General features: G+C 45.5%; 2 protein-coding genes across 6 annotated transcripts in view; both read left to right on the top strand.

Annotated features, from left to right (window-relative positions):
* LOC119176103 (uncharacterized) overlaps positions 1–19,297 on the top strand; it is a 234,977-nt gene extending 215,680 nt beyond the window's left edge. For 3 of the 5 annotated variants that reach the window (XM_075876953.1, XM_037427240.2, XM_075876954.1), the window contains exon 3: positions 15,165–19,297. In XM_075876953.1, coding sequence (XP_075733068.1) covers positions 15,177–15,620 — 444 coding nt within the window. In that variant the 5' untranslated portion in view covers positions 15,165–15,176 and the 3' untranslated portion in view covers positions 15,621–19,297. Of the gene's footprint in view, positions 1–5,110; positions 5,248–10,265; positions 10,496–15,164 lie in introns of those variants that run through there. The other 2 variants (XM_075876955.1, XM_075876952.1) reach the window with 2 other exon arrangements.
* LOC119176706 (NPC intracellular cholesterol transporter 2) lies at positions 4,515–5,125 on the top strand. Its single transcript, XM_037428066.2, has one exon. The coding sequence runs from the start codon at positions 4,573–4,575 to the stop codon at positions 5,023–5,025; it is 453 nt and encodes a 150-aa protein (XP_037283963.2). The 5' UTR covers positions 4,515–4,572; the 3' UTR covers positions 5,026–5,125.
* Positions 19,298–22,403: the final 3,106 nt, after the last annotated feature.

Consider the following 22,403-nt stretch of genomic DNA (forward strand, 5'->3'; position numbering starts at 1 on the left):
CGTGGACAATCTCCGAACCACGACAGTGAGGATCCGAAAAAAGGCCGGTAAGAGTGACACGATAGTTCACTGGTGACGTTTGTTCATCGATTGAACAGGGCCCAATGAAGCGTGACTGAAGCTTGTCGCACAATCCTGAAGTACGAATGGGCGTCCAAAGCAACACTTCATCCCCCGGACTGAAGGAGACGTCGCGATGAAAGCTGTCGTAGCGTTGCTTGCGATCTTGCTGATTGGCTACTGTATTAAGGCGAGCCCGTTGCCGATATTCCTCGGGCCTTGCGATGAACTGCTCTGATGCGGTTGCCGAGGCATCAGTTGGAACATTTAGGCATTTAGGAAAGAGACGTCGATGGTGAATGTCCATAACATATATATATATATATATATATATATATATATATATATATATATATATATATATATATATATATATATATATATATATATATATATATATATATATATATATATATATATATTAATGCTTATAAAGAAAGCATAAAGGAAGCAAGGTTCAACCCCTCATCTCCCCATTCTCCTCGGGCAACGTCAGTGCCTGAAAGAAATGGTCATGCATTGGACACGAATGTCGAGTTTGCGCTTGAAGCAGCTTGAGCTAGAGTAATCTGATGTGTTCGAAAGCATCGTTCACCAAAACAAACCCTAGTCTGTTACTTACCGCTAAATGGAGTGGGACCCACCCTTGAGTTATCACGCTGTGTAATCACTTGTCTGTTTGCTGAAGTGATTCGGTAGACCTGTCTGTAAAACGTTGCTCGACACTGCCGTTGACACAGTTGCCATACGCGACAGCACTACGAACGATGACTCACTAAAAGGCCCTGGTGGCTCTGTTCAGTTGAATAACACGTTGACGTGGGTTCGATTTCCGCTCATAATTGCCATAGATTTATTAAAGCGGAATCTCAAAACTCGGTGTAAAAGTATTTTAGGGTACATAAAAGAGGAAATCGTTCAATAGAGTCGCCCAGCACAGTGACCCTCGTAGCAAAAATATGGTATATACCTGCAAAAATAACGTGTTACTAGTAATACGGAAACTACTTTACTTACATACAATCACACAAATAAATCCCATACAAAAAACCAGCAACTCTATTCGCAAGTTATTAGACTAGACCTTAATTTTAGAGGACATGTTATGTGTATATGTTGTCCTCCCACAATCTGTCTTACTTTGTTGCGTGAAGCTTCCGATTCCACTTCACACAAGGCGTCCGCTAGCGTTTAGTTGTCCGACACGCCTCCACACTGACGACGACCAAGCTTATGTATGCTCTTTGGACACGCCAGCCGAGCACCGCGTATGCTTGTATAACAGAAAAAGCTACGTGGTCCAGACCAGAGCTTCCTTGTCTCGAGACTACTGAACTGTTTGCTCTCACTCTAGTTTGAGGCCTCGTGTACACGGACGGCCACAGCTACACAGGCTCGGCTGCGTCGTCATCGCGTCTCAAGGAAGCCGCAGCGGGCGGGTCGTTACGACAACGAGCCGCGTTCCCGCCGAAGGAGGCGGCGTGGTCGCGCGTGCTCCAGCTGCATCGACCGCCCGCCGCGTGCTTCTCAAATGGGCCGTGTCCAACAAGCCGCCCGACGACCGCAGCTGTCGTGGGACCCGCGGGAGCGACGGCGTCGCCAAAGAGCACGTGCATGCACGCTTCATTCGCTCTCCAAACGGACGTCATTGTTTCTGCCTCCATTGTTTTCCCACAAAGGTTTGCCGCGAACGACTAGCGCCGCTTAGACAAAGCGCTCCTTTGATTCACCTCCGCCTTCCTCGGCAGGAATTCGTGTAATCTGCCACGCTTCTGTCGCATACTCATTCATGGGCCGCATCGGGGCGAGCAACGTACGCGAAGGAAATCCCATTAGCTGACTCTCGGGGCTTTTGTCCCGTTACTAAATGGGACATCGGTACGCCCACTGTACGCTCACACCGCGTAAACTGCTCCTGATTGTCATAATTTGGGACACCCTGGTGCGGAACAGTCTACTGTTCCAGCAAATACAATTAAAGGGTGGTACTCTGCAATCATCATGGGTGTATACGTCGCCCTAATCGTGCCATTCCAGATTTGTTTGTGTATTAAATATGAAATGCACTGCGAAAAGTCACGTGTAGTAAAGTAAGTAGGACAAGAAAAGAGCCTTCGAGCATTCCTAAAGGCTTTTACAATAAAATGCTTCTTAGAAAGATTTTTAAAGCCAATTAGCATGTTGCGAATGGCATTAGCTAAAGGTGCTAGTCATTGGCAATGAACGTTCAACACATTTCATAATTCGGCCCCTTGTCTTTTTCACATCAAGTGAGGATGTAGTAGCTGAAAGCCAACACGTCAGCTCATTTGCTACTGCTGCATAATGAGCTATCACGAAACTGTCGGAAAATGTCTTAAAGTTCTTCGGCCCTTGGTATGATATACGAAGTATTTTGACCTCATCCACAGTTGCCACTGACGTTTTTTTTTTAAAATATTGCCAAAAAATGCGCCACTCTAGATGTGCTTGCCATGCCTAGTAAAAAACTTGCAAATTATGTGTAGCCACGTTAAATACAATACTATCGATAACCTCTAAATTATATTGACATTTTTCATTCCCACTCGCGTCTCCCGGTGCACTATGGGAGTGCTTGGTTCGCCTGGTTTTCCGACTAGCCGTGAGATGCACTTGATGGTGCAAGGGCTGCACCCGTTGTTAATGGAACGTTCATGATCATCCTTCCATAGCGATTCACTGAACACCGGAAAAACGGAAATAACTTCATCGAAATACTGTGTAACCTACACGATGCGTGCACCAAGCTTTGTGTGCGGCCAAGGTTACGCTACACATTAACCTCACTGAAGTTACTGAAAGGCGCTTAGAGAAGCTTGCTTCTGGGTGTGATACAAAAATCAGTTAATAAAGAAATAAATTCTACGTAGTCAACTAGGACGTACTGCAGCAGTGACGAAATCACCAAGCTATTTAGAAAAGTTTCAAAGGTGGGAACAAGCGGCCTAACTATTGTCTAGCCACTTCAGAAGCCAAACTTTAGAGGAGCCTATAGCACCTTGAAGAAGTTAGTTTAATACCAAAGCTTCGCGGCACGCAAAGCAATCCGATGACTTACACCTTGCTGATAGGTTGCTGGGGGACGCACCAGCACCTCCGTATTTTAGATTTATTTAGAAACAGCACTGGCATACTGAACTGCGCAAAAAGTGTGACTTTTACTTCTGAGTCTAAAAGACAGAAAAATTGAAAAAATGTTGCTTATTTGTAAGGAAGACACCAAGCATAGAATGCATAATGCAGTGCAGACGTAAACAGAAAATTGACAAAAATTGACCATGTCGCCATTCCTTATATTAAGTAACCCCGAGCCTCTGAAATTTGCCAATTTGGTGAAAAGTAGCCACCACTAGCAACCCACACCTGATCTGTCTATTTTTCTTTTTCAATCCCCATCGTAGAAGCCAACTAGTCAGTGTGCTGGTTAACCCGCATGCCTTCTTTCTTTGGGATCAGTCGTACGAAACTCGCTTTGAGGACCATACAAAACAAATGTTACGAAGTGAGAACTCTGAGCAGCTCTGCAACCTGTTTTCACGAAAGCAACTACAGAGATACATTTTATAAGCTCTTTTTTTTGGGATGCATGCTGTTCAGCACGCAGAATTTTCTTGCTTGAGTACCCGAAGACTGGTTAACTCTTTGCTACGCTGAAAATATTGCCACAATAAAGCGGTGTTCTTAACCTTTCAGTAATCTTCCTGCAATCGGCGACTTCAAATAGCTACATATGTAGCGAAAGAAACAAATGATATGTAATAATAATATATGTGGTTTAACGTCTCAAAGCCACGATACGATTATGAGGGACGCCGTAGTGGATAGCGCCGAAAATGTTGATAATCTGGTGTTCGTTAACGTTTTCTGACATCCCGCAATACACAGGCCTCCAGCGATCTGCCTCCACTGAAATGCGACTCCCGCGGCCGGCATTGCACCCGCGACATTTCGGCCGACAGCCTAGTACCGTAACCGCTACACCACAGCAGCGGACATGTAGCTAACAAGTGCAACACAAGAGGGTATTGTTGTCAAAGAAGCCGCAAAACAAAACTTCGCTGGAGTGGGCATTGCAGTTTGCCAGCTGCCACTCCCTGTTGCCGAAAAAAAAACAAGTAATTTTATACCTGACTAAAGCTCTGTTTTATTTTTCTGTATTACCTGCGCTTCGTGCAGCTTCAGATTAGCCTCCAGCAGCCTTTGGTCCGGTGATGAAAATGACAAGCGGCTATCCTTGGAAAAACAAAAGAGGCCTCTCACAGTAATCTGCTAGCGAGCGTCTATCGCCCATCAGGTGACACCCGATAATGTGCTGGTGCCAATGTCGACAAAAGACAGAATGGAGAGGGAAGATTACGCGAGGGCACACCACGAGGCAGATACTTCTCTCCTTCGGTTCTGCATCACGTGACTAGTCGATGTCAGCCCAAAAGGAGCGGGCGTATCACCCTCCTAGCTGCTCAGTTCGCCGTGAGGCCACTCGTACAAACAATGGAGTCGCGCCATCAGCTGTTGCTCGCCGCTCTGATGCTGTCAACAGTCGCATGCGCCGTGGGCGACTGGCCGCGGTGTGCATCACCGGACGGCACCATCATCAGCTTCCACGTGGACGGCTGCAGCCAACCCGACACTTGCATTCTGAAGAAAGGTACCCAGGCCAACGTGACCATCGTCTTCAATTCCAACGTCACCAGCAACGGCGTCAAAGTCAAGGTGCACGGCTTAATCCACAAGGTACCCCTTCCATTCCCGCTACCACAGTCCGACGCCTGTCAGAGCGGTGTGGTGTGCCCAATCAAGGCAGGGGCCAGCTACACCTATCGTGGCTCTTTTCCCGTCAGGGAATCGTACCCGTCCATCTCGCTCGACGTCAAATGGGAGCTGGTCGACGACAACGGCAGTGACCTCACCTGCCAGCTGATTCCCGTTGAGATCGAGAGCTGAACATTTCTGTCTAAACGACGAAGCTGTTCGACAGCGTCACTCTCCAATGGATCCTGTTCGCGAATGAAAGCAATTAAAAACTTTAATTCGCCCAGTGTCAGCGAGACGCTTCTTTGTCAACATGCATATTCAACCAAGTTCTCACTGGGTTGAGTGCGCACTTCCATAATTTTAATGACGAGGCCTTCATGAGACAGTTATGCTCCAACTTTACCGTATTGGGTATGTATTTATAGCCTCTTTTGTTTGCCTATCTCGCGTATAAGGGTGTCTAACAATGCGAGCCCCTCCCAAACGTAGCGCAGTGGATATGTGAAGGTATAAGGACGTGGCCTGATCGCGAAGGCAGAGAAGTCTAATGGCCCGTTCTCATTGTTTGCGCAGTCTGTCTGTCTCCGTGGGTCACTCCTGGTATATATGGTGCAGTGTTAGATATGTGGACTGATTCTGAAGGCAGTGCAGCCTAAAATGCGGCCCGTTCCTGTAATACGCTTGTATTTCAAAACAAGCGAATACCGCCAGACCTGCGCGGAACGCGCTGCACTGTCTCTGCGGAAGCTGGCAGAACGACCTTTCAGAGCCTAATATATGAGTAATATGAGTAATAAAGCGTTTCGGGGCATTAAAGGAGCAACCAGTCGTCACACATTGCGAATCGTGACGAGTGGGTCCTGCAATGCTCCAACATATTTGAAAACTTGTTCTTGATCACCTATTAACTGTGGCGCATACCCAATTCAGGAATAATTCTTCGTCGTCGTCAGCCACTGCACAAAAAAAAAGTGCTCAAAATTCTGAGCAAGTGCGTAGCGCATACCAGGCTTCTCCAAAGAATGACGAAGGATAGCACAGTGAATGCTGGCCAACTACACAAAAATTATATTTGTGGCGTAGTGGGTACCCAGCAAGTGTGCTTGTAGCAGCTACCCGAACAGTTAAAAAAATGCTCTGAAAGTCCGCTTTCCCAGCTTACGCTGTGACTGCGATGTGCATTCCGCGCAAGCGTCGCGTCTTTGTTTTGTTTGTTTACTGATTTTTTTTTTGTGCGATAGTGGTTACGGGCACCAGTGGCGGCGACGAACAACTACGGCGCGCCCATGAACTGTGTTGCGATCCCATAACTTTCGCTGTAATACCGTGCAAGAAATGCTTAATTGGGAACATTTCTCATGCGAAGCGTGACGTGACAGCCTGGCGTGCCAAGTAATTCCACCCCCTTTCTCACCTCGCACTCACTCCGGACGGCACTGCATTTCACCGTATTTGATTTTCGTTAATACCCAGCCAGCTATATTAGTTCTAGCTGTTATTAGTAGTGTGCTAAAGAAAATACTGCGAAAATTCATTGACTACTTGGCTGATCCCCACATTGCGTATGAGCCATCAGACAACAACAACAACAACAACAACAACAACAACAACAAGAAGAAGAAGAAGAAGAAGAAGAAGAAGAAGAAGAAGAAGAAGAAGAAGAAGAAGAAGAAGAAGAAGAAGAAGAAGAAGAAGAAGAAGAAGAAGAAGAAGAAGAAGAAGAAGAAGAAGAAGAAAAAAAGAAGAAGAAGAAGAAGAAGAAGAAGAAGAAGATTTTTGACCGCTACATTAAATGATCACTTGGTACATCCAGAAACAAAAAAAATGTAATAGCTACAGATGCTTCTGTCAACAATGAAAAGGCAGGCGTAGGAATTGCGTCTGATTTCCTCGGCTGGTCTTTTTGAGTAAGGCTTCCAGATTTCACTCCTATATTTGAAGCCGAGCTAGTAGCTATTATTTTAGCTTTTCGTAAAATTCCTACGACCGAGACCAGTGCAATCATCCTAAAAGACTCACTTTCGGTGTGTGCAGCTCTGACAACCTCTGAACAATCTCGTGCCCTAGCAGCGTTCCACACATTAGCACTGCCGCGTTTAAAAATCCTCAAATTAGTGTGGGTCCCAGGTCACTGCGGATTACAATTAAATGAACTGGCAGATGCTTTGGCACGAGCATCACTCGATGAACCAGTAATTTCAGTACTTCCCGAGTTAGAATACTTATCAGGGGTTAGATATAGGAAATTCGCTATTTTTACAGATAGTTTAGAAAATATCACACAATGGACAGATTATCAGCACCTCAAATTTGCATAGAAAACGCAGTGGAGTCCGTCAAAAAAACTTGAAATTATAATCTCCAGATTCTGGTGCCGTGTACCCCCCATTAAATTTTTATTTACACAGAGCTGGTCTGACACTTTCCCCCCATTGTCTGTTTTGCAAAGAATCGGAAAATATTGAACATTATTTTGGCTCATGTCGTAACTATGCATTAATTAGGAAACGACTTTTAGATATTCCATTTGCGAAGCTAGGTTTAAATTTAACCACAGAAAATGTTCTAAATTTTAGTGCCTCTGTTTTGGGAAATTGCCACAGAGATGGATTCGATGCGGTGTGTAATTTTATTCAAGTCTCTAAACGTTTTTCAACATAAAGCCCACATTAACAGGTACTCAAAAAAACGGGTCGAAATGTAATTTTTAAATCTGGATAAATCCGTGACATACCAAATTAATCGGGTTTGGCAAAACCAGCTGTCTGGTCCGCTCCCAAAATCAAATTATAGCTATCAGTGTCTAATTTGTTGTTGATTCTTTTTTGTCACTATCTAAATCTTTGGTTTCTTTCTTTTTTTTAACATACTGTCTTCACTATACAACTCCCCCCCCCCTTTTTTTTTTCGTTGTAAGCAATAATGCAGTTATCGTCCATATGAGACTATATGTTCTCTTGGCCAATCCCCCAGAGTGGGTACGAGCCATGGATTAGAGGATACAAACAAGCAAACAAAGAAGAAGAAGAAGAAGAAGAAGAAGAAGAAGAAAAAGAAAAAGAAAAAGAAAAGGAAGAAGAAAAAGAAAAGGAAGAAGAAGAAGAAGAAGAAGAAGAAGAAGAAGAAGAAGAAGAAGAAGAAGAAGAAGAAGAAGAAGAAGAAGAAGAAGAAGAAGAAGAAGAAGAAGAAGAAGAAGAAGAAGAAGAACTAGTATACAATGATTTATAGCGTAATGGGTACCCAGCAAGTCTCCTTGCAGGAGCTGCCCAAATAGTTAAAAAAAAAGGCTCTGAAAGGCTGCTGTGCCAGCTTTCGCTGTAACAGTGCTGCGCTTTCCGGGCAAACCTAGTGGTTTCTTTAATGCTCTATGCAAACTTTCCTGCCACATAAAAATATCTAACGTGGCTTGCTCACTCTTCGACATAAATCTAACGACACTTCTTAAGGTCCTTCAGAATTCGAAGTGGAAACGGTGTGTACGACATTTCTAATCACGCACTTTTTTTTGTTGCCATTTTTGTTGATAAAGTATAAGCATAAAGATAATGAGGAGACTTACGTTCAATAGTGGTTGCAGCTTCTTTTGCGTTGCAGTGTCAAAAAAATTTACGCGTAGGAATAGATATTATGAGTTGATCAAAGCGAGCACACTAAAATTCACTGAGAGGTTCTCCCGTAGTCCGTGACATTGTTAGCAAGACGTTTTTGCGGGCTTATTTTGTTCATACTCTGGTGAGGTCAAAAGTTTTATAGCGTTAACGTCTCTCAACCTAACAAGGATATGGAATGAGCAAGACACCATGGATGCAGTCGCGTCTTTCTGGTTCCTTCCCTGTCACGGTCCTGTGTGTGTGTGTGTGTTTTTAGCAGATATAATCTTACTCAATACCTATAATGTCTAACTGTTTCTGGGTGTGTTCACTTGGCAACTCAAAAGTCACAAATGAGAGCTGCGGCAGAACTGCATCGCGTCTGCGTTCCAACACTACGAGTGTAAAGTGATATGAGCTGTGGATTAACATTGTTTCTGGGCGTTTGTGCCTTAGCAAAGTGTGGCTATAAAACATGTCCCTCTCGCAGCTACCGTCGACTTCAGTAACGTTTGTACAGTTATACATTCCCTCGAAGTTCCTTTTTTGCTTTCGCCACTCCAAACATATCTCGACGTAACATGCCCTTTTCCCTAGATGATTCCACGAACAGCAATATGATCCCATCGGTCATCTCATTCTACGATGTGATGTCTACAACATGTTGTAGATGTAGAAGGATTTGCGATCCATGTCAGTTAAGATTCCATGTCCAAAAGAATGGATTAAAAAAAGAATGTCATAGCCCGACTAATGCAGAGCTCACACAGCATGGTTTTATCCTAATACTATATGTAGGATATGTTGGCACCTTATCTTCGGCCATTTCTTTTCACATGAAAGGTGTGCAAGCGGGCAAATAAATGAAGAGATATAAACAAAGCGGAAAATCAAGTCGTCAAGTCGGGTAACATAAATGTACAAAAAACAAACTAAAAACATATATTGCATAAACATGAGCGATAGTAATGTGAGCTTAAGTAAATGCACAAATGACCTAAAGAAGGCTGTTTGTTCCGTATCTATACCAGCGGCATTTTTTTCTTGCGTCCACTTTGAACATTTTTTTTCCGTTACGTCACAATTACTACGCTGCGAATGGCTGCAACTGAAAACCATGCGGAAGCCGCCCCTGTAATTTCCTTGGCTTCATTATCTGTTCGTTTCGTATGCTTCCGTATAATAAAAGAAAGAGCCACTTCACCCATTTCCATTCTTTTGTTCGCTTCCGGAGAGGTCCCATAAAATGCACTAAAATTCAAACATATTTAAAAAATGAAGATATTTGGGATATAACCGCTCATAATGGCGCATTTTTATTGTACCGAAAATGCAATTTTACCAGAGTGGAAGGCATACTGTGGGACAAATTATCATCGCGCGCGCTTCTTTTTGCATTTGTTATGCGACCGGATCCGTTGTGCATGTGACGCCTGTCGTCACTCAGTGCGCCGGAGAGTCGAACATTTCCGATTGTTTTCTATTATTCTGGCCAGATTGAGCGTACAACTGAGCAGTACAGTTCAATCTTGAACAACGCGGCCACAATCGATAAGCCTCAAATCTTCGATGCCACATGTATCGATGTCGATGCACCTTAGCGCTGATCAGCTTTTATTCGAGGACCGACGACGGTCTCCGCCGATATCATTGCAGTTTGAAAGTCGTCCGAGCACAAGTTCACACAAATAGAGAGTTTCGTCTTGAACGCGCTGACTGCCACCTTCTTCAACGTAATGATCACGTGAAAATAGTATGCTGTCATATGAGATATATTGTGCGACGACAAGAGGAGTTGAACTATACGAATACGTAATCACCACGACCGAACGATGATTAGCCAGTGATAATATTTTAAAATATTACGTTCACCATCTGTTTCCAGCTGCCGAAGCAGCCAAGGGACTACGTTGAAATGTGTGACATAGCCAGAATTTATGAAATATCCAGAATCCTGATTGTGGCTTTTATATGTTCTATATGGCCAGCAAGCCGGTGCACTTTCGAAGGCTCGTCGTAGAATCATGTCCTTCGACGATTCATCGGTCAAGTTGAGCGACGCCGTACAGGTGATATCTACGTCATATTCTGAAACATATAGGGTGTGGCTCAATTGTGTATCTCAATTCATGACATCACTGCATGTGCACGTGTTTGTCGATTTGTTTCAAGTGATTGATTGATTTGTGGGGTTTAACGTCGCCAAACCACCATATGATTACAAGAGACGCCGTTGTGGAGGGCTCCGGAAATTTCGACCACCTAACGTGCACCCACAACGGAGTACACGGGCCTACAACATTTCCGCCTCGATTTGTTTCAAGTCTCCATATTTGATTGCGTAAACTACAGCGCAAAAATTCTGAGGCGTACACCCTATCAAGAGAGTGAAGATGCAAGGTCCACGAGTATGTATTATGATTCATTCTAGTGCTAGCACGAAGTCGCGCTGCTAAGCTCGAGGGCGCGGGTTCGACTCCCGGTGATGTCAGCCGCACCTCACTGGGGTGAAATTCAGAAACGACCCGTTGGCCTATATACTTATGCGCAGGTTAAGGAACATCAGGGGCGTAGAAGTTAATCCCCACGCCACTACTGTAGCACTCAGAATCGCATCGTGGTTTTGGTGCGCAATAATCCTAGCAATCACTGTTGTTACAGTCAGGCTCACGTAAATGCGACCGCAGCGCTTCATCACCGCAATCGCTTGAAATAGTATAAAATGTCAGCAACGTGCGTTGCCTCAAAGCTCTCAGTTGGTCTAATAAACGAGACACCGACGTGTAGCACGCTGGCGGCTTCGTATCAGGACAAAAACGAGTGGAAAGTGCAAGCAGTCGTTTCCTTTCGCTGAAGGACCCTTTGTAAGAATCGCTGATACGAGCCAGTGGCGCGCCGTAATCTATGCGTGGCATTTGTTATCGGTCTGGGTGCCATTGATATGGGCACGATAAGAAAAAATATTTAGAGCCTTTGAGGTGGCAGTCGGTGATACGGTTCTGCCCTCTCGCTCTTTCTGTTTGCTGATATGTCAGAAATGACTTTTCGTTGCAGCTGCTGTCATTATTTCAAACGCAATCGAATGAATAAACTTGGTAGCACTGAACTGAAATCGTTTTGTTACTACTAATTAATACACCTGGCCGCATGCAGGAGTAACTCTTGAAGTGTGTCATATATATATATATATATATATATATATATATATATATATATATATATATATATATATATATATATATATATATATATATATATATATATATATAAAATAAGGGAAAGAAGTGTATACCTAAGGGCTCGTTTTTCCGTGTTTTTAACACAATAATAATGAGATATAACAGACAGTCATGCCAAGGAATGTACAGGGGAAGTTATTAACATTATAGGAATGTAAATAAGAAGAAAGAAAAGTGGATGAAAAAATTACCAACTTTGAGCAGGAATCGAACCTACGACCTTCGAAGGTCGTAGGTTCGATTCCTGCTCACAGTTGGTAATTTTTTCATCCACTTTTCTTTCTTCTTATTTACATTCCATTAATGTTAATAACTTCCCCTGTACATTCCTTGGCATTACTGTCTGTTATATCTCATTATATATATATATATATATATATATATATATATATATATATATATATATATATATATATATATATATATATATATATATATATATATATATATATATATATATATAGCTCGTACATAATCATCGATGAAAGAGAAGCAAAAGTAGGCAGAAAACAAGTAGGCTGAATAATCGGGCTGAACTCAGCAATCATGCAACGGGGAAGGAGAAAAGTGGACTGAAAGATGGTGAAAATTTCGCACTGTTACTGTTTATAATATTGCTTCTCTTTTGTACAGCCTTGTTGAAACTTGATGACAGGCTATTTACGGCAATGAAAAAAATTGCTGAAGCTTGCACTAAGCCACGCGAGCCCTAATATAGCGAAACGGGATGATTCTGAAGTCTAATTTGGCTGCCTCTGTGTTGTTCCTAGTGCTTAGCTAGGTGATCCGAAGTTGTTTCTACGTTCATTTTCAGTGCAGAGGTTCGAGGTAAAGCACACACCGTCACAAACTCAACACGAATATCCAAACTCCAAACAAAGAAACTCGCTCTGAAACCAAGCGTTCACACCACTCATGCAGTCACAGACACGACATGCATGATGTCTAATCACACATTCTCACCCTGAAACCGAGCGTTCACGCCTCTGATAGATATATCGTCGCGTATAGGCCTTCCGTCGATTCGGGGTCTTCTCGTAACCGCCGTTGCCTTTTCAGTTACTTGTTGATTGGTTAATCCTTAGTCACCAGGTGTAACCCATCGCGAGAGATCGGCCATGAAGCGGGTGATACCTTAGTTTAGAGATTCGTTTTGCAGTCCGGATATGTTTGGAAGCGTATGGTTTAAATAAAAAGTAAATAATTCGTGCAGTCAGGGCAAAAATATTTTAAAGCCAAAAAGTAAAGTGAAAATATAAAGTCAGCATTGACGAACTATTTCTTTCCTTCATTTAGTGAGCCAGTGCTGTTTTGGGGAATTTATTTGCTTTCTATGGTCACATAACCATTTATTTTTTGAGACAGGGTAAGACACATTACAGCTAGCTTAAGCACCTCAGCTGTTAAAAAAGAACAGTTCTGCTTTGCTGTAGTGAGGGGATTTCTCAACACGACACTGAATTTCAATAAACGTGCCATCTATCGGCTGTAATCGGCAGACCACTGGCGTTGGGCCTCTGCACTTATAAACCGTACCTGCGTGAGCTTTTCAACACTGCAAACTCCCATACACCATCCTCACAGCTGCTCAGTCATGCATAGTAAATTTATGTTCTGCTTGTCATTATCGATGTTGCCGCGCCACTGTTATCTTCAATTTGCGTAGTCCTCTCACACTTGCCGAGTCATTTTTAACGCAGCTGAGTTATTCTCCCTCAATCATATTTTGTTTAGGAATTCTCAACTTTGTGGAGCTGTGAAACAGAAACGTATAATGTTGTGAGACAAAAAGATGCCTCAAGTAGGGCTCCTTTTGTACCCTTGCCTAATTTGGTTTTTTTTCCGCACGTGTTATATCACCATAGGTTTTCGTGGTCTTAAATTGTCCTGGCCAGCAACATGATGCATTCAATGTAGCACAGAACTACTACGAAATATCAACCAAATTATTTCGTGAGAAATATGTGCCGTGGACAGCCCGCTGTGGAGAACATAGGCGCCTCCACGTATTGCAAGCACTACGCCTGGAGAGAGAGTGGTTTGCTTACAGAAAGGCCGAGAAGTCGGCCTGAGTTTCCAGCCTGCTACTATACACAGAGGGAGGTGAATAAGGAAGAAAAAAAAGTAATGAATGACGATGGGAAGGTAAAGAGGTACATATGCACAGTTATGCACATATGAACAGGCCGATGCATTAATGATCGCTTGAGAGAGCACGCTTACTCTCTAAAAGGCTCCGTTTCCAGCCACTTCGTGGATTATTGTTACAAGTGTGGCTGTCAACCAATTTGGGACATGTGTGTGATTATGGGGCGATATAAAAATCAGCGCGAGCGAGAGATTAGCGAAGCCTTCCACATACAACAGTTTGGTGCTTCCTGTGTTAGCGTAGCTTCAGTTTTTTTTCACGGCTGTGAAATTAGTTATCTAGGGTCCACTGATATGACAGGCTCTTAATAAGGTAGGTCGTTTAGAACATGTATGTGCGATTTTGCTCATGTTGCGAGGTTATGCCCAGATTCTGTTTTCCTATATATTGCAGTTAGTTTGCAATAAACTTTGGTTGTTAGTTCAGCGCTCAGTTCTCGTCTCTTCTATCCCCTCTTGTCGTTTGCGCTGTTAAGCACTTTCTTCATCTACCATGCAGCACCAACCAGCCCAATCAAGCACTTTGTTAATGCACAGTTTCGTCAGGTTGACGCAGTGCTACAGTCGCACATCTAGTCCAGTAGATTGTTGAAAAGATGTGGCCGCTCTTACAGCCACCGTTGCACTGTTTGCATCAGGCCAAGGGGCCAACACAACATCATCAGTTAGTTGCCTATTATGCGGTCCCTCAGTGGAGAAAATAAAATGCTTTGGTTCATGTACGTAAAATAGGTAGGTACCAAGTATGTGCTCTAGAGTTTCTGGTATAAGAAATAGAGCCGGTGTCATTGCAGCTGATTGTGTGGGCATATCTTGTTAAAGGCCCACCAACACTAATCCGGTGAATCATACTTGTGATGTGTCGTTTTGATTTATGAGTCATGCAGAATCTCATTTCCGGGACTCATTTCTGCAATCCCCGGTGTCTTCCCCTACGTGTTTGATTAGCGTAGCGTGATATCCCCTACGTGTTTGATTAGTGGTGAATTGTTTAGGTGCGCATAATGCACCGAAGCAGTGCGTTCGTGTTTCGCTTGTAAACAAAATTAGCAGGCCATATGGGGATGGCACAAATGTATTGCTTTTATTGTTCCACCATTGCTTGTCTTATATTTACTAACTTTATCGAAGGCTAGTTAACAACACTTACTAGCATTACCTTGCCATATAATTTGTTTTTCTCTATTGTGTGTGTACAGCTGGAGTGTGCGGCGACGTGCGTCTTGTTGCCAAAGCTGGCCTAAATTTTAAACCGTGCATTTGCATGCTTTTCAGCACTCTTGTTTATACATCTCAGATTATGCGTGCTCAGAGGCTATAGATTGACCACTGCTTGGGTTTTGTACCGCAGAGAGGCGTCAACATGGGGAGTAGCCCGGGCACACGCGCCTGCTACGCGGCGGCCGGCATCTTCACGCTGTCGGGATTCCTGCTGTCGGGTGCCAGTGTGGCCATCGTCATGATGATTGTGCGCGACGACAAACTGGACGAGCAGCTCTGGACGGCCGCTGTTCTCGTGGTGGGCGTCAGCTTCGGCGTGCTCTGCCTCGGTATTCTGGTGTGCGCCTGTGCCATGTGCAAGCGCATGGCCGCCAGCCAGGCGGCGTTGGACAAGGCCGAGGCCGTGCGTGAGCAGGGGGCCAAACGGCGGCTGTCGCCGGCCACCTTCCCGGCCGGACATGCTGCAGCTGTGCGCGTCTGGAGCACAGCTGGTTCGCTGGACCCGCTGCTGCCCGGTCAGGTCACGGCCACCGAGAGCCCCTCCGAGGCCGAGGATGACGAGCAGCCCCGTGAAGATGCAGCCTAGGCGGCTCCGCGCCGCCCTCGTGTGGGATGCGGGGCAGACGGTGGTGAAGGTGAACCGCTCCATGCACTCCAGGCAACGCTTCACGTCTCTAGTGAAAAACGAAGATCGACATTTCCCCGTGTGCTACTTTGACTGTGCGAAGCTGACTCCTCGCGTCGTCACCGGTCTCGTATATGGCAGTGGGTATACAGCTGTCGTCACCTTCCGAGTTGAAAACACTGCAATACGTCCCTTTCTTAAGAAGGTGAAGTCAAGACAGGTACTTTAGGCTCCTGCGGCTCTTGAATATCACCTATGAAGAGGCTTTTTGGCACTGCAGTACTTACACATCACTAAAACTTGAACAAGGTATGCGGAAGATTCTCGAAGGATGACTAAGAAACGGTTATGAGTGCTTTTTCTGTTCACCTATTAGCACAACACTCGTTTTTTCGGCCAAATACAGTAGCTAACCTACAACAACCGCAGCAAAACGACTGACAGCAGTCCACGCAATTCGCGTAGATTCCTGCATTTCCAAGATGAGCGCTTTGATTATAGCATTGAATTCATCAGTGCTGGGGGCTTCGTGAAGTCCCGTAGGTGACGCATAGCAGTAAGCGTGAATACTCGGTTCGAACATTCAAAGGTTCAGTTCGTGGTTTGCCGAAAGGGACAACTTAAAGTTGGCAGCATAAAGTGGAAGTGCCAAGTTCTAAATTTGTGACCACAATTATTATTGATTTCCATTATCCGAAATATTTATTGAAATACATAAATAAAAGTCCCATATGTTTAATATTCCTCGGGGACTATAAAGCCGAACAGCATGCATGCTGCAAAGAGCAAAAGTATGGTGCTAGTGATTTTGAGGGGCTTAGGCTGTATAATTGCATCGGGGCGTCTGAGCTCGACGCTGACGCAGCTACTGGAAGTACTTTACCGCTTAACTGATATAACACAAGAACATCCACACTCATGTTGCAGCCTATAGGATGAAAATGTCTATTTGCAATTGGAATTGTAATGGAGAAACTTGAGCACCAAGTGATTAATCTGGCCATGGCCTAATGGGGAGCTCAGCACTTTCACAGTTAATATAGCGTTCATGTGTTTGTCGTCTTGAGATAGAAGAAGCCAGTAGTGGCAGCTGTAGGGCAGAGAAGGCTTTGTGATTGCTGCAATGTTTTAGCACTGCGGAGGAGAGTTGTGGAAATTTACGGCAGTGCCAAATGATACCCCTAGACAAGCGATAAAAGTATGGAAAACATATCATCCGCCTGCGACAGAAGTCCTCTATTTGTAGGACAAAATGCTACTTTCTGGGCAAAAGTAGTAACTTGGCTGCACACGAGCCTCATAGCCCTCACACGTAGAGCAAGATGCCCTTGAGGCAAGCGTGACACACATTTTACAGGTTCTCATCAAACACCTCATCATCAACGTCTAAATTTTGTGGCTGAAAGGAGCCCAACGTAACTCTTCTCGTCACATCGCAAGTAAAACCGTGTGTCGTGCACGTACTGCGGTAAAGCATTTATATTCATTTGCACTATATAACTGCCCGTGGAAAAAGGACTATATATGCGTCGTAATACTCCTGTGCATACGGCGTGTTCGTGTACCAAGCTCTACGAATTTCCGTCAGCAGTTGAGGACAAAGGGGGAGACGCATACAATACCAAGGCGCATCGTGCAAAGTGTGTACGTCTCCCTATGGGCCCTCGTCTGGGCGAAGCTTGCGACCATGTGATGGTCCGCGGTGGTGTTGCATCAGATGGAGTTCTTAAAAGCGGCGATTGTCCCGCATGAGGTGATAGCAGGGCAGGTGCGGGTCGGCACACGCTGAGCGACCCAGTCTCTCTAAGAAATCCAATCGGCAGTAGTAAAACTTTACTCGATTGCCGCCAGCCTTTGAGTTATCCCGCCATCACCAAAGCCCGCGTGCGTAGAATCTCCATTTTAGTGCATTTTTCTGTGTCACTGCTAGAATGCACTAACGAATGATCTAAGGAACTGCAGTGCATGGAGCTTTACGTGCCAAACCCGCGCTGTGATTATAAGGCACGCCACAGTGTGCGCGCGGGTCACCAAAATGATTTTGACCGCGTGAGCTTCTACAAAGAGCACCATAATGTAACTGATTGACATGTGGCGTTAAACGTCCCAAAACCACCTTGTGATTATGAAGGACGCCGCAGTGGAGGGTTCCGGAATTTTAGATCACCTGGGGCTCTTGAACGTGCACCCAAACGGGAGCACACGGGCCTATAGCATTTTCACCTCCATCTAAAACGCTGCCGCCACAACCGAAATTCAATCCCACGACCTGCGGGTCAGTAGGCGAGTACCTTAGCCAATACACCACCACGGCGGGGTGACCTATATCTAAGTACACGGACGTCTTTGCATTTCACCACTATTGAAATGTGGCCACCATGGGCAGGAATCGAACCTTCGTCATCGAGCTCAGCAGCGCGACAACTTAGCCACTGGCTACCCGGAGGATAAAACGTTCTTTGTCGTCAATCTCACCGTACAAGGCATAGAGAGTAGGGAAGTGCATCGTCCAGTCTTGATTAACAGATCCTTATTCACGAGTATGTTACACACACAGTGAACAGACAGCGCCACTTGTACCGTTCGCAGCGCATCATGTTGTCAACGTCTCCCTTTTCTCTTTTTCGACTGGCACTGAAAATTCATCGCATCGAATTTTTCACGAGGCCTTGGCACTTGGGAGAAACGAACCACGTCGGTTCGTGAATATCTATTTGTGCAAAAATCCAACTACTAATGAAAGACCCCATATCTCTGCTTTCTAAGGTCTTGTGTGCCATAAACAAAGTATACGCGTGCACTGCTCGGTACACTGTTCGAACGTTCTCACCCCTCATTTGGCGTGTGAACAAGTATAGAAAAAAAAACAGCTGCCCAAAAGAACATTGCAAACTATCACGAGAAGAAAGACGCAGTTTTGATAGCCATAAAAGCACAGAAATTGTGTAAGCTACAAATCTCGACACCCGAAAACTGTCTCGGCTGCACTGTTTTTTTTTTTCTAGTGTATTCGTATACCCAGCTCAACAGTCTACACAGTAAATAGACCATAAGATGGCACGTTTAGAATTGTTCCAGAGTCGGACTTTTAACGAAATACATGTAGCAGGCGAGATGTATTTTTTAATGTTTACATATCAACTATTTTGATTTGTTTCTAACGAAAAAAAAAGATCAAGAAGGCCAAAGATGAAGCTACACACAAGTTGTGCCACAGAAGTTACCAGCTTACGATTTCACAGAAATGTGATCTGTGACTTCATTTTTTGCTGCTCACTCGCTGCTATATCTGACAAAGTGAACTGTCTGTAATTAGGTTCACTGCACGATGTCATAGCTCCTTCAGATGTCGTCACTGCAGTGCATCAGTGTGCGTGCATATGTGTGGCGCTCTGCCCGGACCATAGAACAAAAACCAAAGCATTTTACGAGTGAAATATATGTACATTACGTCCAGTGATGAGATGCTTCGGTATTTACAGTCACGTCACCAAACAAGTTTCGGTCAATGACAAAGTGTTACGAAGCAAAACTGTGCCAAGTATCAGCTCCCTTTCCGGTTGATGTTTGATGTGCCGTCTTTTTTGATTCTGTCACCCCATGAAGCGTCCAATAAAACAGCAACCTACATTACACTAGCTTCTGCCTAAGTCTTTTTCTGACGCTCATTTGAGGGTACATGGACACAGCACAAGCGCCAATGGATGACGACATTATGAAGCACAGTGGTCACATGACATGCACTGTGCTTTATGTGAAATTTGACGCCGCCAATCATTTAGGTATACGGTAGGTTTCTCAGTGACATGCATTTTTCTTTCCAGCGGCTCATCTTGGCCATACGCAACTCTCTAGTTCCGTTTCTGACTTTGGATGAATGGATGGATTCAAATTAAGCCGTCCATTTAGATGTGGTTGCGCCCCTTGACATCTTATAATTGACTGTAGTTAAGCTAGAATTGGGCAATCTTTTTGTCTCAAAAAATCAACGCAGGGTGGAGAAACGTCACTGCATTGATGATTGACAAACCTCACTGCCGATAGAACAACCGACTTTTTATAGCTGGTTGCACTTTGTCATAAAGCTATCATTATTTGCACTATGGCTTTTTATAGCTAATTGCACTTTCCCTTAAGCACCAAAGCGCAGTGCAGACTGCAACGACGATCCAGCATTAATGTCTGCAACAATCCAGGCAACTTCTGTACAGTGAGATGACTAAAGACGAGTGATTTTGCGAAAAGCGCATCCAGCTTGAGTGTCCAACAAGATAAAATATTTATTACGGGCCATATCGCTGGACATTCTGCCATAGTGGGACCTCAGCTTCATTGGGCATAATCTCGCCGGCACCTGGCAACATGTAACCACTGCCACCGGCCGAGATCTGCCCTTTGCGCATCTATGCTCGTGAATGACAGACGTATACTTGGCAATCGCAGGAATGAGTTTAGTACTTGAAATCATAATAAAGCGGGCGACGGCAAGGGAACATAAGTTGCAGGTGTGTAATAAAAGTTGTAAGCCGCGCTGGTTCGTGGATTGGTGGTCTCTAAGTTGTTATGAAAAGGAAAAGAGAAAAGTGCCGCCCCTAACTGCCTATCTTTACGGTGACACCTCATCGGGTAGGCACAGGGATGGGGTAGTGGGAATAAAAGGGATAGGTAAGGAAAATGGTAGAGAAGAAAACATGTAGTACACATTCAATTCGCTTCTCACAGCGCGCACGCGAACCACCGCGGGAACCCGCAACGATCCAGAAAAGCCGCCGAGAAGACCGGGGGAATACATTCGTCGAAAAGAGGTGATGAGCAAAGAGGCGCAATAATAAATGGAGCGCGTGAAGCACTCGCCTGGGCGCATAACCCAGTCATGAAAAAAAAGACTTCATTTTTAACATACGGGTGGGAGTCCTGATGGCCTCGTGGGTCGTAATCCGACCGGCTATATCCTCGTCACGGCGGCATCGTGTGTAGCAAGGGCTGCAGCACCAAGTCCTCCCACCAGTGAGTCAGCCGGCAGCGTCACAAGCACTGCACGAACCACGGCCGCTGAAGCCGCCATCACCGCGTCCTTCGGGTCGACAGACGAAGCTGGCGAAGTGGCCGGAGGGGGTGCGGCCGTGGTTGAACTTGATAAGGCAGCAAGCGCACTCTTGAAAGGGTCTTTGAAGTGGTTCGGACGCCACCGGCAAGAGCGTCGCGGAAGGAAACTCCCTTGACGGCTGCCCCTCTCGGCTTGTCGGCGTGGTTGACAGTGGTGCGGACGCGCTCCAGCGTATGGCGGCGAGTCACGAGGCCCTCTGAGGATTGATTTGATTGATTGATATGTGGGGTTTAACGTCCCAAAACCGCCATATGATTATGAGAGACGGCGTAGTGGAGGGCTCCAGAAATTTCGACCACCTGGGGTTCTTTAACGTGCACCCAAATCTGAGCACACGGGCCTACAACATTTCCGCCTCCATCGGAAATGCAGCCGCCGCAGCCGGGATACGAACCCGCGACCTGCGGGTCAGCAGCCAAGTACCTTAGCCACTAGACCACCGCGGCGGGGCGCCCTCTGAGTAGGCAAGGATGACTTTGGTATTGCGCTGGAGCTGCCAGGAGGGGCAGTGCGGCTCGGTCGCCGAGTGGTTCCCGTTAGAATTGAGGCAGCATTAGTATGGCGTGGAGCACAACCTTTTAGGGTGCCTGCCACCGCAACGAAGGCAGCGCTCGTGTCGCGAGCAGGTCGCCGTGGCATGGCTGAAGCGACCGCAGCGAGTGCACTGAAGGAGCCGTGGCTGACGAGGGTGGACTGCTTTCCGGTGCTTGAACAGGAACGCCTCCGTTGGTACGGTGGTGCCCTGAAAGGCGAGTATGAGCCACCTGCCTCGTCGGACCCAGGAGACGACAGGGAAGGCGGAAACAAGGTTGGCCGCGAAGCCTTCCGTAGGGAGGGTTGTGTCGACGTCGTAAACGGTGCCACGCAGCCGTTCTCCACGAGGATTCTCCTCATGACGTGGATCTCGAGGAGTGGGATGACCTGGAGAAAAGGTGCAAGATCCGCGAGGGGATATACGTCCACTGCAACCACGTTGCGTCGAAAGTTGACGCGGACGCACCGAGTGGCCGGGAAGCCGGGCAGGATGACCCCGATGGCTTCGCGGGTTGTAGCGAGGGCGTTAGCGTTCTTGCCACTTGGGCGAAAAAGGGTAGTGCCGCCGCACTCTCCCACTGCTGCAGGAGTGTGTGCACCCGTCTCCTTGAAACCTTGTAGGTGCCGCCTAGTACACTAAATAATGACGCGTTGCTTAAAATTATCAGTCCCGGGCATTATCACACTCTCCGCTGAGCATTAAGTCTTATTGTATGTGTTTCACTGGTCACGTGACCATTTATATATTCCTTTTATTGTCGGACATTCACACTCTGATTCAGATGGAATAGTTGCGGTGCCCACTGAAGTCTAGCGGTCGCTCTTAAAGGGCCACTCACAAGGCTCCCAAAATACTAAAAAAAAAGAGCGCAATATTTTTTCCTGATACTTATTGTCTTTCTTGGTGCGCTACTGTGACGTAGACAGTAGTTCCCGTGACGTCTACAGCGTACATGCTCTCGATTCGTAGCTATACGCGAAATATTACTTGCGATTTGTCCCCTGCACTGCTTTGCCATGCAGCTAACGTGGTTGCTTGGGCGAGTTGGTACGACATGATTCACATAAAAAACAGCGCCAATAACGAGGGACAAGAGCAAGAA

Source organism: Rhipicephalus microplus, chromosome X, assembly GCF_043290135.1.
Source record: "Rhipicephalus microplus isolate Deutch F79 chromosome X, USDA_Rmic, whole genome shotgun sequence".
NCBI classification, from domain to species: Eukaryota; Metazoa; Arthropoda; class Arachnida; order Ixodida; family Ixodidae; genus Rhipicephalus; species Rhipicephalus microplus.

Excerpts from the sequence above, each read along its gene's own strand:
- LOC119176706 (XM_037428066.2), top strand. The coding sequence starts at position 4,573 with ATGGAGTCGCGCCATCAGCTGTTGCTCGCCGCTCTGATGCTGTCAACA.